At 43.9% G+C, this 20,106-nt stretch overlaps 1 protein-coding gene across 2 annotated transcripts in view; it reads left to right on the forward strand.

Annotated features, from left to right (window-relative positions):
- srgap1a (SLIT-ROBO Rho GTPase activating protein 1a) overlaps nt 1-20,106 on the forward strand; it is a 145,088-nt gene that overhangs the window by 39,692 nt on the left and 85,290 nt on the right. For both annotated transcript variants that reach the window (XM_036977679.2, XM_036977675.2), the window contains exon 2: nt 11,567-11,762. In XM_036977679.2, the coding sequence (XP_036833574.2) occupies nt 11,567-11,762 (196 nt within the window). The remainder of the gene's footprint in view (nt 1-11,566; nt 11,763-20,106) is intronic.

Consider the following 20,106-nt stretch of genomic DNA (forward strand, 5'->3'; position numbering starts at 1 on the left):
TAACGCCATGTTGGGCAGCCCTCCTAACCCCAGATCTCTACTAGATGGTGAGGCAAGGCACCCTCCTAACCCCAGATATCTACTAGATGGTGAGGCAAGGCACCCTCCTAACCCCAGATCTCTACTAGATGGTGAGGCAAGGTACCCTCCTAACCCCAGATCTCTACTAGATGGTGAGGCAAGGTACCCTCCTAACCCCAGATCTCTACTAGATGGTGAGGCAAGGTACCCTCCTAACCCCAGATTTCTACTAGATGGTGAGGCAAGGTACCCTCCTAACCCCAGATCTCTACTAGATGGTGAGGCAAGGTACCCTCCTAACCCCAGATCTCTACTAGATGGTGAGGCAAGGTACCCTCCTGCATAATTTACAATGTATGTAAATAGTAAAGTATTTTGTCTGTAAGGTCTCTTTCATTAAATGCTTGGACCAGTTGTCCTAACAGATCAAATCATACTCCCAGACCCCACATCTGCTGAGCTGTTTCAGCTGCTGCTTGTGAGCTTATAGAGGGAAACCCGTTGCCTAGAACCGAGTAACCCGTAACAAAGAAAAGTTTATTGGTTGCGTACAAAGTTTAGCAGATGTTATAGCGGGTGCAGCAAAATGCTTGTGTTACTAGCTCGTAATAGTGCAGCAAAAATGTCAAGTACACGGATAACTATAAAATCATGTCCGGTTAACAGCCCTATAACACTGTATCAGTAATACAAATGCAATCTATGAGTGTATATACACCAAAATATATACTATGGAATGTACAGCAGTAGATATATTACAGTAAGCTATGTTGAGAATCCAGTGTATAAATAGTGTAAGAAAATGCAATGTACAGTAGTAGATACTGTATTTTACAATTAACTATGAAGAATACAGTAAATGAATACACAATGTAAAAGAAACAACTCAGCGTTTAATGTCCCTATATACAGAACATGGGACAGCAGTGTGTGTGTGTGTGTGTGTGTGTGTATTTTATGTGAGTGAGTCTTTGTCTCTTATTACAAGAGGTGGTGGGCTCGATAGCTATTCAACAGTCTGATGGCATGGAGATGGAAACTGTTTTTCAGTCTTAAGGTCCCAACTTTGGTGCAGCTGTACTGTCTCTGTCTGCTAGATGGTAGCAGAGTGAACAGACCATGACTCGGGTGGCTGAGGTCCTTGATGATCTACTTGGCCTTCCTTTGATACTGAGTGCTGTAAATGTCCTGGAAGGCAGGCAGCGTGCCCCTGGTGACGCTGCTGGGCTGACTGCACCATTCAGTTGAGGGTAGTGCAGTTGCCGTACCAGGGGGTGATGCAGCCTACAGAATGCTCTCAATGGTGCAGCTGAAGAAGTTTGAGGGTCTTATCGGCCAGGCTGAATTTCTTCAGCCGCCTGTGTCGCTGCACAGCTTCTTCACCACTGTGCCGGTGTGGTAGGAACATTTTAGGTCCTCAGTAATGTGCCCGCAAAGGAAGCTTTTGAATCTCTCATTGTGCCCAAGAACACTAAGGTAACCTGCCTAAATGACTACCACTCACGTCTGAAGCTAATACGTCTGTAGCACTCACGTCTGAAGTGCTTTGGATGTCTGGTCATGGCTCACACGAACACTGTTATCCCAGAAACCCTAGACCCACTCAATTTGCATACCGCCCCAACAAATCCACAGATGATGCAATCTCTATTGCACACCACACTGCCCTTTCCCACCTGGACAAAAGGAACACCTACGTGAGAATGCTATTCCTTGACTACAGCTCAGCGTTCAACACCATAGTACCCTCAAAGCTCATCACTAAGCTAAGGACCCTGGGACTAAGCACCTCCCTCTGCAACTGGATCCTGGACTTCCTGACGGGCTGCCCCCAGGTGGTGAGGGTAGGTAACAACCCATCCGCCACGCTGATCCTCAACACAGGGTCCCCTCAGGGGTGCGTGCTCAGTCCCCTCTTGTACTCCATGTTCACTCATGACTGCATGGCCTGGCACGACTCCAACACCAATACAGTGGGGCAAAAAAGTATTTAGTCAGCCACCAATTGTGCAAGTTCTCCCACTTAAAAAGATGAGAGGCCTGTAATTTTCGTCATAGGTACACTTCAACTATGACAGACAAAATGAGAGAGAAAAAATCTAGAAAATCACATTGGGTCCCCACGATGGGACCCGGCCGTTGCTGGGCCAATTGTGCGCTGCCCCATGGGTGTCCCGGTCGCGGCCGGCTGCGACAGAGCCTGGAATCGAACCAGGATCTCTAGTGGCACAGCTAGCAACTGCGATGCGGTGCCTTAGGGCCTCCCGAGTGGCGCAGTGGTCTATGGTCCAAACACACTAAGACAGTTGTGAAGAGGGCACGACAAAGCCTATTCCCCCTCAGGTGACTGAAGATTTCGCATGGGTCCTCAGATCCTAAAAAGGTTCTGCAGCTGCACCACCGAGAGCATCACTGGTTGCATCACTGCCTGGTATGGCAACTGCTCGGCACTACATAGGGTAGTGCGTATGGCCCAGTACATCACTGGGGCCAAGCTTCCTGCAATCCAGCACCTCTATACCAGGCAGGGTCAGAGGAAGGCTCAAAAAATTGGCAAAGACTACAGCCACCCTAGTCGTGGACTGTTCACTCTATTACCGCATGGCAAGTGGTACCGGAGCGCCAAGTCTAGGTCCAAGAGGCTTCTAAACACTTCTACCGCCAAGAAATAAGACTCCTGAACAGCTAACACCTTTTTCCCCTTAACTTTAAGCATTTTTGGTTAAGGGCTTGTAAGTAAACATTTCACTGTAAGGTCTGTTGTATTCAGCGCATGTGACAAATACAATTTTATTTGACATTACCTTTTTAATGGTGAGTGGTTTGTCTCATCATTGAACGTCAATTTGCCCGATGTTTTGGATCTCATTTGAATTACAACTCATAGCACAACAAACGGCTTAATACTATTTTAGGAAATGTTTCTTTCTTCGAACATGCATACAACTTCGTAAAAGTATCAAGTCAAACATTTTGAATTACCCACAATCCTCTAAAAACAGAGCCACATGACACTTAAGTATTTTTAACTTTCAAAAACTTAATAATTCTATCAGCAGATAAATCAGGGTTTTCTACTCAAATATCATGTCTTTGACTACTACTTTATTGTTTTATGTAAAGACGTAAAACCTAATAAACTCAGCAAAAAAGAAACATCCCTTTTTCAGGACCCTGTCTTTCAAAGAGAATTCGTAAAAATCCAAATAACTTCACATATATTCATTGTAAATGGTTTAAACACTGTTTCCCATGCTTGTTCAATGAAACATAAACAATTAATAAACATGCACTTGTGTAACGGTTGTTAAAACCATAACAGCTTACAGACGGTAGGCAATTAAGGTCACAGTTATGAAAGTTTAGGACACTTTCTACTGACCCTGAGAAACACCAAAAGAAAGATGCCCAGGGTCCCTGCTCATCTGCGTGAACGCAGGAGGCATGAGGACTGTAGATTTGGCCAGGGCAATAAAATGCAATGTCCATATTGTGAGCCGCCTAAGACCGCTCTACAGGGAGACAGGCCGACAGCTGATCGTCCTCACAGTTGCAGTCCACGTGTAACAACACCGGTACATCCGAACATCACACCTGCGGGACAGGTACAGGATGGCAACAACAACTGCCCGAGTTACACAATCCCTGCATCAGTGCTCAGACTGTCCGCAATAGGCTGAGAGAGGCTGGACTGAGGGCTTGTAGGCTTGTTGTAAGGCAGGTCCTCACTAGACATCACCGGTAACATTGTTGCCTATGGGCACAAACCCACCATCGCTGGACCAGACAGGACTGGCAAAAAGTGCTCTTCACTGACGAGTCGTGGTTTTGTCTCACCAGGGGTGATAGTCGGATTCACGTTTATCGTCAAAGGAATGTGCTTTACACCGAGGCCTGTACTCTGGAGTGGGATCGAGGTGGAGGGTCTGTCATGGTCTGGGGCGCTATGTCACAGCATCATCGTACTGAGCTTGTTGTCATTGCAGGCAATCTCAACTCTGTGCGTTACAGGGAAGACATCCTCTTCCCTCATGTGGTACCCTTCCTGCAGGCTCATCCTGACATGACCCTCCAGCATGACAATGCCACCAGCCATACTGCTCACTCTGTGTGTGATTTCCTGAAAGACAGGAATGTCAGTGTTCTGCCATGGCCAGAGAAGAGCCCGGATCTCAGAGCAAGAACTGGCAAATCTGGTGTAGTCCATGAGGAGGAGTTGCACTGCAATACTTAATGCAGCTGGTGGCCACACCAGATACTGACTGTTACTTTTGATTTGGACCCCCCCCCCCCCTTTGTTCAGGGATGCATTATTCAATTTCTGTTAGTCACATGTCTGTGGAACTTGTTTAGTTTATGTCTCAGTTGTTGAATCTTGTTATGTTCATACAAATATTTACACATGTTAAGTTTGCTGAAAATAAACGCAGTTGACAGTGAGAGGACATTTCTTTAGAATCACGTAAGAACAACTTATTTAATAAACGTTAGATTGACTTTAAAATGTAATAAAATCATAATTATAAAACCTACTTTAGATTAGCAGTACACAAATAAGTCATATTTATTCAATAACCTAATATTTGTTAACAGTACTCAAAAACAGCAAGTTATAAGAAATTATATTGACAAAATGAGTTAGTACCACTTTTATGATTTTGAGTTCTATTGACAGTTGGAGATGTTTGAGTAGCCACTACTCAATTTCTTTAATGAGTTAAGCAGTTACTTTTTACAGTACACACACACACACACACACACACACACACACACACACACACACACACACACACACACACACACACACCTCTGTCTATATTAGACATGAGGGAGTCAGGTCCACAGTACAGTATAGTATGCCCGAGATAGCTTTTGGCAGAGGCAGTGATAAAGTAGGAAGAACCAGAGAAGAAGTCAGCAGCGGGACCCTTGGAGGACTAATTATTATATAACTAATGATAAAATATAACAGAGGAAGAAGAGCAGCAAGCAGGCCTGGGGTGCTGTTTATTCAATTTGTTTCATAGCAAAGTGAATTGGTGGAACAATGAAGAGCCTTTTCACGTGGCAGAGGCAGGAAAAACTTGGCCCTGCTTCTCGGACAGTGGGCGGGTTGTTTTCACTGATGCTTGTTTTTCCTCAGGAGGTCAACAGTGTTTCATTCTCTGTAGTCCTGCTGACACTGCACTTTCTCTCTCACAACAAATGGCCTGCAATCAAAAGCAATTCAGAGTTGCAACTTTGGACATATTTGCCACCGTGAATGGGGTTATGGGAAATATGTTGTCGTGCGCTCTTGAAAAGAGCTGGTTGGATGACATCCAGTCCAGAACAAACAGCCTTTGGTTCCAACAGATCGTCATAAAGACCAAACGTCTCGCTCTCTGATTGTACACGTCCACCCAGTGTGTATTCTGGGACACATACCCTTCATTTCTATTGGATGTTTGGTTTTGTGCTGTCAGCCCTGGACATGCAGTGGGCACGAAGGCCTACAAAGTCTATATACATGCCTACGTATGCCCCTTTCCAACAACGGGGCCAAACCAGGCTGAACTGTGACATTTCTGGTTCCAGGAACCAGCCATGAACTTCCAGAAACCCTCAAAGCCCATCCATAGACAGCCACAGAGAGCCAGCCACCTGTTGACCGTCCCAGCCTCCTGCTGCCCCGTTGACTTTATTTCCAGGTCCTGCAAGTGTCAGTTCACAGCAGTGCACAGGTGCACTCATCTCCCTGCAGCCTGTTTGAAGTGGATCACAGTGCTTTGATCGCAGTCACCCCCCTCAAGCTCCACAGTGGGCCTCTCTGCACGTGTTTACCATACAGATGACCTCAGAGACAGGATTGTACCACTGTATTTATAGAGGATGACCACTCAATGCAGCGTTTGCATGCGCGGAGAGTGCAAAGGATACAATGTTGTGAACCTGTCATTAGCTGAGCGTTTTTTGTTCAAGGTGTTTTTTTTACACACTGAGTTAATGTGTATTATTCTATGAAGGAAATTCAAGGTTCATTGTGTATAGCACTGTGCCAGTGTGGGATAGAGTAATGTTCATTGTTTGTGTAATATTTATCTGGAGGGTCTGTGGATATTGTGGGAATCGGGAGTGTTCAGTTCAGACAATTGATTTGAAACTGCCTACAGCAGAATACTTGATGCCCAGGCTGTTTGATCAAAGTGAGGCTTTCACCTGTCCCGAGATGACAGAGCGAACCTGTGGAATTCTCAGCGATATCCACTTGAGTTGCCTCACTGACTAGTGGATTAGGCTTCTCCGTGAAATGCATTTCAGCTCCCGAGTCACTCAAGGGAAAGAATTATAATATGATTTGTCTGATTGTATCTTAGTTGAATACAATGTTGTGTAGGTAGAGAGAGTCCTAATTGTATCCCTGTTTTACATGTGCCTAAATTGTCATGGGTAAATAATATGCACCAAATGTTGAACGGTGATTTTTCTACAATGTCATCCATCGTGGCATGGTGTCACTGGTCAATGTTTGACTTGCAATATGAATGATTTAATGTTCAGTCATGAATATAATTCTGTTAAATGATCCGCTCTGCTCCTTTGTGTAAATGTCAGGGCTGCTTTGTTTTAATTCCACATCCTCATTCACTGTTTGGAGTGAGGAATTATTCACACTTGGAATTCTGGGTTTCTCATTCATCAAAAGAACTCCCGAAGCTCTGGTAGCCTCTCTAGGAACATCCTTACTCCTTTAGCTCCCCATAGAAATACAGTGCCTTGCGAAAGTATTCGGCCCCCTTGAACTTTGCGACCTTTTGCCACATTTCAGGCTTCAAACATAAAGATATAAAACTGTATTTTTTTGTGAAGAATCAACAACAAGTGGGACACAATCATGAAGTGGAACGACATTTATTGGATATTTCAAACTTTTTTAACAAATCAAAAACTGAAAAATTGGGCGTGCAAAATTATTCAGCCCCCTTAAGTTAATACTTTGTAGCGCCACCTTTTGCTGCGATTACAGCTGTAAGTCGCTTGGGGTATGTCTCTATCAGTTTTGCACATCGAGAGACTGAAATGTTTTCCCATTCCTCCTTGCAAAACAGCTCGAGCTCAGTGAGGTTGGATGGAGAGCATTTGTGAACAGCAGTTTTCAGTTCTTTCCACAGATTCTCGATTGGATTCAGGTCTGGACTTTGACTTGGCCATTCTAACACCTGGATATGTTTATTTTTGAACCATTCCATTGTAGATTTTGCTTTATGTTTTGGATCATTGTCTTGTTGGAAGACAAATCTCCGTCCCAGTCTCAGGTCTTTTGCAGACTCCATCAGGTTTTCTTCCAGAATGGTCCTGTATTTGGCTCCATCCATCTTCCCATCAATTTTAACCATCTTCCCTGTCCCTGCTGAAGAAAAGCAGGCCCAAACCATGATGCTGCCACCACCATGTTTGACAGTGGGGATGGTGTGTTCAGCTGTGTTGCTTTTACGCCAAACATAATGTTTTGCATTGTTGCCAAAACGTTCAATTTTGGTTTCATCTGACCAGAGCACCTTCTTCCACATGTTTGGTGTGTCTCCCAGGTGGCTTGTGGCAAACTTTAAACAACACTTTTTATGGATATCTTTAAGAAATGGCTTTCTTCTTGCCACTCTTCCATAAAGGCCAGATTTGTGAAATATACGAACTGATTGTTGTCCTATGGACAGAGTCTCCCACCTCAGCTGTAGATCTCTGCAGTTCATCCAGAGTGATCATGGGCCTCTTGGCTGCATCTCTGATCAGTCTTCTCCTTGTATGAGCTGAAAGTTTAGAGGGACGGCCAGGTCTTGGTAGATTTGCAGTGGTCTGATACTCCTTCCATTTTAATATTATCGCTTGCACAGTGCTCCTTGGGATGTTTAAAGCTTGGAAAATCTTTTGTATCCAAATCCGGCTTTACACTTCTTCACAACAGTATCTCGGACCTGCCTGGTGTGTTCCTTGTTCTTCGTGATGCTCTCTGCGCTTTTAATGGACCTCTGAGACTATCACAGTGCAGGTGCATTTATACGGAGACTTGATTACACACAGGTGGATTGTATTTATCATCATTAGTCATTTAGGTCAACATTGGATCATTCAGAGATCCTCACTGAACTTCTGGAGAGAGTTTGCTGCACTGAAAGTAAAGGGGCTGAATAATTTTGCACGCCCAATTTTTCAGTTTTTGATTTGTTAAAAAAGTTTGAAATATCCAATAAATGTCGTTCCACTTCATGATTGTGTCCCACTTGTTGTTGATTCTTCACAAAAAAATACAGTTTTATATCTTTATGTTTGAAGCATGAAATGTGGCAAAAGGTGGCAAAGTTCAAGGGGGCCGAATACTTTCGCAAGGCACTGTATCTCGCTCTCTCAATGGAGCAAATGCTTTGCTGGAGAACCTGGTTGAACTTGTGACATCCAAACAATGAACATCAGGCCTTGGTAGCCCATCATGATTGAAAAAGGAAACTGGCTCCAATCTCAATCTGCCCTCTATAGGCCTATTTTACCTGCACTGGACCTACAATCTAAAATGTTGTTTGGATTAAACCGAGTTCAGACACAAGTAGCCATGGCGTGGTTACCCATTGGAGTAAAGGGACTCTTTGCTACACTGCAGCCAAATGTACTTCTGGCTGATTGTTGGTTTCTATCTGGCTAGTCAGACACTGGATGCATATCACTGCAGTTTGTTTCCTCAACAAATGAGACTCAGCACCCCCGGCCCCCCAAGTTTTAATTTTTATTTTACCTTTATTTAACCAGGCAAGTCAGTTAAGAACAAATTCTTATTTTCAATGACGGCCTAGGAACAGTGGATTAACTGCCTGTTCGGGGGCAGAACGTCAGATTTGTACCTTGTCAGCTTGGGGGTTTGAACTTGCAACCTTCCGGTTACTAGTCCAAAGCTCTAACCACTAGGCTACCCTGACCCCCCCCCCCCCCCCATATCTCCTTTCCTGTCCCACCTTTCCCAATTTGATTTGTTTATTCCCCCACGAGGTGCCAGGATGAAAGAGCCACTCCCAAAGCCTTGGGAAAGAAAATTTACCAGGGATTTCTAATAGACCCCACATAAATCATTCGTTTCTCAAGATTGTGTAGGCATTTAAAGCTGATGAATGAAGCCAAGTTCTCGGCTTATTCCACTTGCTTGCATTTTGGGAAACACGATGAGGAGCTCTGTGACTGAACAGTTTAATTGAGTCAGCAGTTAATTGATATATGATTTGGTTCAATCGCTTGATTTTGGCCAGTTATTGATGGATGCGGTCTACTAGAGCAGTCTACTCTATGGGGAATCATTTGGGCCGTTTGGAAAATATCTCTTTCGCTGTTTAAAAAAACATGAAAAATCAGAACTCCTTGTCTGTATTCGGACTAGGCTTGGGTGGTATCCGGTTTGTCATATCTTCATACTGACCTTGTGCAATACTGGGATATTCAGTAATACTGGCACTGGACACAAGGGGCACTATTTTCAAAACCCACTTCGTTTTGTTTGTTTTTGTAACTTGCTAACAAGTACATGCAAAATCTCATAGAGAATGCTAACTAAATGCTAATGAGTGCATTTGGTTGCCACTACTCATCTTAAAATGTAATCTGTCTCATCACCATTTTACCCCAAGTTATTCTTAATAAATAAATAAATAATTTAGGAATGGAAAGTTTCCCTCGCTATGGCACTCCTAACTTGAATGCTCCTCTCCCGCACAACAAGGCGACTAGGTAAATAGATAACTATTCTGCTATGTGGTATTCAGATTTTTCTATTCATTACTCATTTGTTTGGAGAGGAAAAGTAAATGTGGAATGTTCTAGTATCTTCAAACTGCACCTCGGCAGAAATATTCACAAAGCTCCAGTATCGCTTCATTGTGTGCTTGTAAACAAACACCATGTGACTGGGGAATACCAGTACAGTTCATAATGAAACATTTAGACAGGTGAAATGAAGAATGGAATATTCTTTATCTAAAGTATCACACAAGTTGACTGCAAGTATTTACTTAAAAAGTAGCGACAAATATTAAAATGTCAAACTTTAGAAATAGTTTTGACGGTATTGATGATATTGAAAAACCCTCCCCGTTGCTATTTTCAGCCCTACAGTCTACTAGCCTGTACTTTACAGATGTTAATGACTGAGTGGTCCTCAAGCATCAAGTTGTGTTGAACTGATGTTCAAGACCGTTGTCTGAACTGGCCAGGTGAGGTGTGTGTTGTGGTATTAGACAGTTTGTCAGTATAGTAGTTTCATGCTGGCTGACTACTAAAACTATAACCTCCAGAGACATTTGACAGTGATTTTTGGTCTGACTTTCGTCATTGAGTTTCTCCTTTTTACAGGAGCTCGTCTCCAAAACACATCCACCCCAGACTCCAGTCATGATTAGGGATACTCGGTGTGAATACACACACTTGACGAGTATGACAGGCCTTAACTGCAATCAGCGTGTTTGCTCTATACTTCATGTAATAGGGCCAGTTCATTTTGGAAGGCTTTTCTTGTGTGGGATTAAAGCCGATGAAGCCCATATGATGGTCTTGGCCTGAGTCGATTTCCACTGGATTCTCAACGCTATACAATCTGATAGATTTGTTGAGGCTTAAGCCACCGCGTTGCTAGAGATAAGATGTGATTTCGCGTCAGAAATTAATTTGAAAATGCGTTTCTTATATAACAACTCTGTTTTTATGTAATGTTCGAAAGTTTTGACAGCAGGGCTAAGCAGCAGCAGTTACAAAGGCCTCTAGTTAGCTACTTACCATGCAATTCCTATTGGCGTTTGTGACCGGGCACAAGGCCCCGTGATTTTTCATTAGAGCGACGTCATTTTGTGGCCTCTATTGGAATTTTGTGTGCTTTTTTTAAATCACCTCATGCATCTGTTTCCTTTCATAGTGGCGATGTCAAGCCCTGGTACCTCATGACAAATCCATTCTACATAGCCAGGGTCACATAGCCATCACAGGACACTGTGTTCACTCTCACACAACATTACGGTAGGGGGGATGTAGCCTACAGTAGTGGCTGATGTACATTTTAATGACAAACATTCCCATTGTCTGGTGAGATATCTCATGCTGCAGGGTCATTTAGCTCCATATGGTTAAGAGAAGCCTCCCGTCTCTCTCCTGTTTCCCTGCTGGTGAATGTGGTGTGCAGTCAACAAGTAGCACTAGTGAAGAACCTGGTGTTTCCCAGCAGGATGCCAAGAAAGCGTGTCCGTGCTCCATCTCAGTGGGTGATTGATTAGTAACGGGGCTAATGAATTCTATAGTGGCTTTAATGAACCACCTGAGACCAGCGCTGCCAACCTCTCACAATGCACCTATTTGTGCTTCGTGATCACCCCTCTCCTTTATCTATGTCATTAGTCTATGGGCTGGTGTTGACTACAGAGACATATATTTCTGACCTGTCTGCTGTGTGAGTTGCTAAGAGAGTTGCATACCCCTGACTTGTGTGCTCTGTGTGTAGTTGTAAATATCAATCTGACCTAGTTGTGTCCGTCTGTGTCTTCAGAGATCCGTGCCCAGCTGGTGGAGCAGCAGAAATCCCTGGACCAGCAGACCGAGATGAGGGTGCAGCTCCTCCAGGACCTGCAGGACTTCTTCAGGAAGAAGTCGGAGATCGAGATGGAGTACTCCAGGAACCTGGAGAAACTGGCTGAACGCTTCATGGCGAAGACGCGGAGCACCAAGGACCACCAGCAGTACAAGTAAGTACAAGTGTGTCTAGGTCTTGTCTGTGTCTGACTTTGGGTCTGTGTACCTGGGTCTAGGTCGGAGCGTTTTTCTGTCGGTCTATGCATTTTTCCTGAAGAAGTTAAGTCACTGCATGGAACACTGCCTCGGTCTGAAATATGCCCCTCTCTGGTTCAGTGTTCATGAATACCTGTTGCATTAGGCAACCAAAATCAACTTCATATTTGATTATAACATTGATGACATATCAATCTGGAAAAATATATTCACATTTTTTATTACAATGTTGATGAGGCGAATCAATCTGGTTTCTATTTACAGTCGGTCTGAGAAGACGCACAGCAGCAGTGCTCAATGACTCAATTTCCTATTTATTTCTCATTATCAAACTCCATCAGTCAGGTGTTTTATTGTCATGTCATTCTACTCATTTCATCTCCTCCATTCGACAGCTGAAATCGTTTTGGACTGCGGGCTTTCTTTACCAATTTTTTTCATACTTTTAAAATGTGTGTCCCCGATTTTATGAATACATTTACATGAATTATTGGAAGGAAATATCCCGTGAAGGCAGACTGTTACACCAGGGGCTCCAGCGATAAATATCCCAAACTATTTTACCCCTCTCAGCCGATTCTGCATAATGTCCCTTTGTTCTTCTGTAGCTCATCTGGGTAGCAGTGGGCGCCCTATATTTAAAACACTTTCCCCATCTAGCCTCACAATTCAACAGTCACCCTCTGTCAATGTGCAGATGGTATTTCCGGCACAGTGTACTGTGAATTATGGAATTGGAGAAACTCCAATGAAGTAACTGATACCTCCCTAGAATGGATATAGATTTTATGAGTGGTTCAAGAAAGAAAAAAAATGGACATCAGGTTCCTGACTGCTCCCAGATCCACAGTACAGAATACATGGAACGGTGAAAGGACTCCTAGTGTTACAATCATTCTTGTGGCGAATAACCTAACCAGCTTGGTCCATGTCTACAGTGAGTTGGTCTCGGTCATTTCGATCTAACCACAAATGAGACCTGAAATGATGAAAGACACAATGTGGGAATCTCGCTCCGAATCAATTGAAATATGATCACGCTGTAAGAGAAGAACTACTTCATCTCTCACCCATAGCGTTACTTTCCTTACCCCTGTGTGGTACAGCAGACTGGCATGGATGAGCCTTATTGGAATGTTGACACGCAGTCTCAATACGCTTTAGGAGACTGCTTATGGAAAAGACAGAGATATTGGCATATTGTTTGAACTTGCGGTAGGGACCAAAAATAACACGCCTGTTTGCCCTACTCTGTGTCTGGAAATATTCCTCTACGGAGTCTACTGGGCCTGTTAATGACTCTAGCAGCTGGGTATGCAGAACCCGGGAGGCTGAGGAGATTCCGACAGCGTGGCTTGTAAGCTGTGGTTTTCATCGCGTGATATAGTGTCTGGTCAGTTCATTCGCAGGGTCAACATTTGCACAGTGCCAAGCGAGCAGCATATTTCGGTGCTCTGTAAACGCGAGACGTTTGAATAACAGTTTTAAGACTTGGCCCGTATTTCTTTGTATTCGTACAAACAAGGTGAATACAGAGGCGCTTCTGTGTTCTCCACATTCTCTAGGTTTTCTTTATTTTTTTAATGTTGTGAGGATTGTAAAAGTGCACTTTCACTCGGACTTTGAGCTTTCTGGCCTCGTGGTAGTGCAGAGCCTCAGCCCAGCTTGGGCTGGCTGTGTGTGTAATAAGCTGAATTAGCATTAAAATTAGCGCATTAAATCACTGGCTAATTAGCTGGCGTTTCCGCACTGGAGAGCAGTGAATACTGACACGCTGCGTGCAGTTGGGCTGCTAAGTGCTACTGACTGAGGTGAGAATTCAGTCACAGATTTGAATGCAGTGTTCGTCAGATTTGACAGGGAGCCAAGTCATGTGTATTCGGTTTGTCGATGCCCAAATTGCAAAAAATGTGACGAAGTTAGAGAATTCAAATCTTTCTGTCAGTGTGTTAAGGGTAGGATGCTTTGTGCTAACCCTGATGTCTAGCCTCGGTTTCCTCTGAGGAGAAAATAGTCAGAGGAGCTGTGGTACATTTCAGTATTCAGGACCAGGAATGCCTCTTCAAACACATTTATCGGGTCGCCTTCAGGAGTGAGAGAAAGTGAAAATACACTATTTGTGATACCTATGGAATTATTGCTACAGCACCTCAGTTGGCCCAGAATCAATCTTGCTTGGGCACAGCAGCGGTAGGCGGTATAGGCCCGTTCTGCAGCTTCTCTAAACTCGCTGTGATGGATGAAGGTTGGCACTGAGGGACCAGCAGGAGGAGGAACTGGTATGAAAATACAGTCAAGTACTATTTGAAAACATTTAAGAATACTTTTATCTGGGCTTGATTGAGCTTTCCTGACACAGTGGAACCAATGGGATAGGCATACAACTGCAAACCCTGCCCCGCTGAACCCAGGTCTAGTAAATGATTCTACAGTCGGTATACACAGGATATATTGTGTATGGTAATCACATCGCTGTATGTTGGACATCCAACCCTTGACATTAAGCTCTGTGACTCACACTTCTCGGTGATAATCTGTCAACATCATCCCACATATTATTCGTTGTGCCTAAATTATTCAGACTATTGCGTAATTTTCAAGCCTGTCCATTTTCTACATCCCATTCTGCAGCACGGATGGGGCCGACAGCAATATCTGTTGGCCCCTTTATTACTGATGCTTAGATGGATAGGGTCTGGTTTAGTCAAATGGCTGTCACCTCTCAGTTCCCTCATCAAGCTCATTCAGTCAACGGGCACAGTTTATTAGATCTGATTATCTGCACCGTTGATCAACCCTGATCACTAGACATGTAATGAACAGAGTTTTTAATATTGCAGGAGGTGTATTGTTAGGGCGGGAGTTCTATTTGCTAGAAAGTCAACCCTGATCATTACAAAAATAAAACCAATGGGACGGTTTATCTGCTAGCACCTCTTTCTTTTTTTCTCTCGTCTCTTGAGAACCAAACGGACTGTTTTTCTGTGTGGACAGTGATACTCTCTCCTCGCCGCTCCCCTCCACAGGAGACAGACACCCTGAGCACACAAGCCTCCAGCTGGATCAGCAGCTCTTTTGTCCACTGGCTTTCTCTTTTTTTTCTTCTTCCCAGAATGCAGTGGGGAGAGAGCTACAACAGGCCCCACAGCGGAGTGGCCAGAACCCCGTTCCAGGGAGTGTCAGTCAGTCCGTCCACTGCTGCGGTAGTGACATGGCTGTTTGCAAAACGAACACATTACACACACACACACACACACACACACACACACACACATTATGCAGTTCAGTTTTTTTAGTGCCAGAGGGATGGAAGGGAGAGCGATAATTGAATTATTTATGGTGCCACCCCTGAGAGGGAGTGACTTGAATAGTCCAGATTTCTTTTCCCCCATACAATAAAGCCAATCGGTTTAAGGGACTTTCATTCATGTTGATATGATTCAATAAATATACCCCCAAATAGTAGCTATCATTCCATTTTTGTAAATTCCTCTTGCAATTGTCAAATACTCATAATATATGCCACATTTTTATCCAAAGCGACTTAGCGACTCATGCCATACATTCATTTTTCAAATGGGTGGCCCCAGCATGACTTGAACCCACCATACTAGCTTTGGAAGCGCCATGCTCTACCAACTGAGCCACAGAAGACCAATTGCCTACAGTTGTACTCTGAGCTCAGAACAGCCTCATTTCATCGGGGCATGGACTCTACAAGGTATCGAAATCGTTCCACAGGGCTGTTGGTTCCAAGTTGACTCCAAGGCTTCCCCTTTATGCAAATAGTAAACTGTTGAGCTTGAAAAACCCAACAGCGTTACCTGGGAGGGCATAGGCCCACCCACTTGGGAGCCAGGACCACCCGTGGCTGCGCCCCTACCAGTCATGTGAAATCCATAGATTAGGGCCTAATGAATTTATTTAAATTGACTGATTTCCTCATATGAACTGTAACTCAGTAAAATCATTGACATTTTTGCATATTGCATTTATTTTTGCTCAGTATAATTTCATGGAAAGAGGTTTTCCTAATGTTTTGTACACTCAGTGTATAGCCTCAATTGTCAGTCAATTAATTAAAATACTAACATTATAACCGTTTGCATTCCACCCAGAGAGAGACTGCCATTTAAGCCAGTGATGAGGAAATGAATGGGAAATATCTTATGGTAGAGGCCCTGACAGATAGGGCCTCTGTTGATAAGTAAATAAGGTATTTCTGTCTTGTATCCATTGATTATCCTTGAGGTGTTTCTACAATTTGATTGGAGTCCACCTGTGTTAAATTCGATTGGACATGATTTGGAAAGGCACACACCTGTCTAGATACGGTCACAGTTGACAGTGCATGTCAGAGAAAAAACCAAGCCATTAGGTCAAAGGACTTTCCTGTAGAGCTCCGAGACAGGATTGTGTCGAGGCACAGATCTGGGGAAGGGTACCAAAACATGTCTGCAGCATTGAAGGTCCCAAAGAACACAGTGGCCTCCATCATTCTTAAATGGGAGAAGTTTGTAACCACCAAGACTCTTCCTAGAGCTGGCCGCCTGGCCAAACTGAGCAGTCGAGGGAGAAGGGCCTTGGTCAGGGAGTTTACCAAGAACCTAATGGTCACTCTGACAGAGCTCCAGAGTTCCGCTGTGGTGATGGGAGGACCTTCCAGAAGGACAACCCTCTCTGCATCACTCTAGCAATCAGGCCTTTATGGTAGAGTGGCCAGACTGAAACCACTCCTCAGCAAATGGCATATGACAGCCCTCTTGGAGTTTGCCAACAGGCACCTAAAGGACTCTCGGGCCATGAGAAACCAGATTCTCTGGTCTGATGAAACCAAGATTGAACTCTTTGGCCTGAATGCCAAGCGTCACGTCTGGAGAAAACCTGGCACCATCCCTACGGTGAAGCATGGTGGTAGCAGCATCATGCTGTGGGGATGTTTTTCAGCGGCAGGGACTGGGAGACTAGTCAGGATTGAGGGAAAGATTAAGGGAGAAATATACAGAGATCCTTGATGAAAACCTGCTTGAGCGCTCTGGACCTCAGACTGGGGCGAAGGTTCACCTTCCATCAGGACAACGACCCTAAGCACACAGCCAAGACAATGCAGAGGTGGCTTCGGGACAAGCCTGAATGTCCTTGAGTGGCCCAGCCAGAGCCCGGACTTGAACCCAATCGAACATCTCTGGAGAGACCTGAAAATAGCTGTGCGGCGACGCTCCCGATCCATCCTGACTGAGCTTGACAGGATCTGCAGAGAAGAATGGGAGAAACTCCCCAAATATACAATACCAGTCAAAAGTTTGGACACCTTCTCATTCAAGTTTAAAAAAAACAACATTTTCTACATTGTAGAATAATAGTGAAGGCATCAAACTATTAAATAACACCTGGAATCGTGTATTAACCAAAACGTGTCAAATATATTTTTGATTCTTCAAAGTAGACACCCTTTGCTTTGAACGCTTTGCACACTCTTTGCATTCACTCACCCAACTTCGAGGTAGTCATCTGGAATGATTTTCCAACAGTCTTGAAGTTCCCACATACGCTGAGCACTTGTTGGCTGCTTTTCCTTCACTCTGCGGTCCAACTCATCCCAAACCATCTAAATTGGGTTGAGGTTGGGTGATTGTGGAGGCCAGGTCATCTGATGCAGCACTCCATCACTCTCCTTCTTGGTCAAATAGCCCTTACACAGCCTGGATATGTGTTTTGGGCCATTGTCCTGTTGAAAAACTAAGCGCAAACTAGATGGGATGGCGTATTGCTGCAGAATGTAGGGGTAGCCATGCTGGTTAAGTGTACCTATTTTTTAAATTCCAAATAAATCAGTGACCTTGTCACCAGCAAAGCACCCTCACACCATCACCTCCATGCTTTACGGTGGGAACCACACATGCGGAGATCAACTTTCACTTACTCTCCGTCTCTCAAAGACACAGCTGTTGGAAACAAAATTTGGACTCATCAGACCGCAGGACAGATTTCCACCGCTCGTGTTTCTTGGCCCAAGCAAGTCTCTTCTTATTATTGGTGTCCTTTAGTAGTGGTTTCTTTGCAGCAATTTGACCATGAAGGTCTGAGTCACACAGTTGATGTTGAGATGTCTGTTACTTGAACTCTGAACCATTTATTTGGGCTGCAAACTGAGGTGCAGTTAATTGCCTATTTCTGAGGCTGGTAAATCTAATGAGTGTATCCTCTGCAGCAGAGGTAACTCTGGGTCTTCCTTTCCTGTGGCGGTTCTCATGAGAGCCAGTTTCATCATAGCGCTTGATGTTTTTTTCAAAGTTCTTTTACATTTTTGCATTGACTGACCTTCATGTCTTAAAGATATGATGGACTGTTATTTCTCTTTACTTATTTGAACTGTTCTTGCAATAATATAGACCTATTTGGTAAAAGACCAAGTCTATCTTCTGTACACCACCACTACAGTACCTTGTCATGACAACTGATTGGCTCAAATGCATGAAGAATTAAGAAGGAAAGAAATTCCACAAATGAACTAACTGTCAATTGAAATGCATTCCAGGTGACTACCTCATGAGCTGGTTGAGAGAATGCCAAGAGTGTGCAGAGCTGTCATCTAGGCAAAGGGTGGCTATTTGAATAATCTCAAATATAAAATGTTGATTTTTTTTAACACTTGTGGTTTCTACATGATTCCATATGTGTTATTTGATAGTTTTGATGTATTCACCATTAATTTACAATGTAGAAAATAGTAAAAATAAAGAAAAACCTTTGCATTAGTAGGTGTCCAAAGTCTTGACTGGTACTGTAGGTGTGCTAAGCTTGTAGCGTCATACCCAAGAAGACTCAAGGATGTAATCGCTGCCAAAAGTGCTACAACAAAGTCCTGACTAATGGGTCTGAATAATTATGTAAATGTGATATTTTTATTTTTTTTGCTTTATCATTATGGTGCATTGTGTGTAGATTGACGAGGAAAAAACAATTTAATCAGTTTTAGAGTAAGGATGTAACGTAACAACGTGGAAGGAGTCAAGGGGTCTGAATACTTTCTGAATGCACTGCAATGTCATGCATGCATGTATGTGAGAACACACACACACACACCTGTATGCAATTGTAAGCTCACTCCTAAACACACGCACACTCTCTCTGTCTTTCTTTCTCCTCTCCTCTGAGGACCGTAGTTCTCACCCTCCTGTCTATACCTGTCTGTCTGACCTAATCCCTGCATTGTGGGGAAGTTATGACATTGAGAGAGTTTCCTGCCAGTTATGTAGGCTAGGTAGTAGAGTCCCTGAGGTCACTGCTGCCATGGCCCTCTCTGCACACACACACACACACACACAAGCTCGCGCGCATGGCCTGTCATTTGGTCCAGCAGGTTGTCTCATTAGCCAGCACACAGCCCCACTGTTTGGCCATTGATTTATTGGAATGGCTAGTGTTCATTCAATGGCTCCCTGTGGTGTTTCCATCTACACTAAGTCCCGCATTTGGAATAATGACCCTGTTTCCTCCATTCGCGCTGACTTTTCGGAGACTGTGATTGTAAGTTCCCGTCTGTTCTTCATTGTATTGGATGTGTTATAGCAAGGGGTGAAAGCATGCATCCCAAATTGCACCCTATTTACAATCCCTATATAGTGCAAAACGTTTGACCAGGGGCCTATACGAGTGCACTATATAGGGAGCCATTTAGTGCACTGTCTGTATTCATGAGGAACTGGGCCGTGGCGTGCATTGTCTGGCGAATCGGGTCACTCCATTCACAGCGCCTGGGCCCCACTGTGCCGCTCTGTGCACTGAGGCGAGCCAGAGAGGGTCGGTGGGTTGGACACACACTAGTGCACAGTGCCCAGTTATATAACCCTCCGGTCACAGCTGATGTCCCTTGCCCAAGCTCATTACAGTTCGAGACATGCCAATCACATACTCACGTACATGCGCACACACAGAGATAGAATAGTAGAAACGCACACAAAAGCTGGAGAACATATATATGCACGTCCAGGGATTAAAAAAAATAATAATAATAAATTGCAGGTGCTGGTGTTTATATGAACTGAAAAAATAAAGAGGAAAACGCTGCACACTGCTGTTCAGGCTCCCAGGTGATTTTATTTATAACAACGTTTAGACTCTTAGGTCTTCATCAGGCATCCATATCCCAGGTGGGGATGGAAGGTCCTATATATAGGGGCAGTGCTCAGTGACATCACTTCCTGTAACGGGAGGTAAAAATGTATAATATCGCTTCACTTTAATAATGGGAATTGATGGGAAATGATGTAAATATATCACTAGCCACTTTAAACAATG

This window comes from Oncorhynchus mykiss, chromosome 1, assembly GCF_057628025.1.
Source record: "Oncorhynchus mykiss isolate SJ-2025 chromosome 1, ASM5762802v1, whole genome shotgun sequence".
Lineage (NCBI taxonomy): Eukaryota > Metazoa > Chordata > Actinopteri > Salmoniformes > Salmonidae > Oncorhynchus > Oncorhynchus mykiss.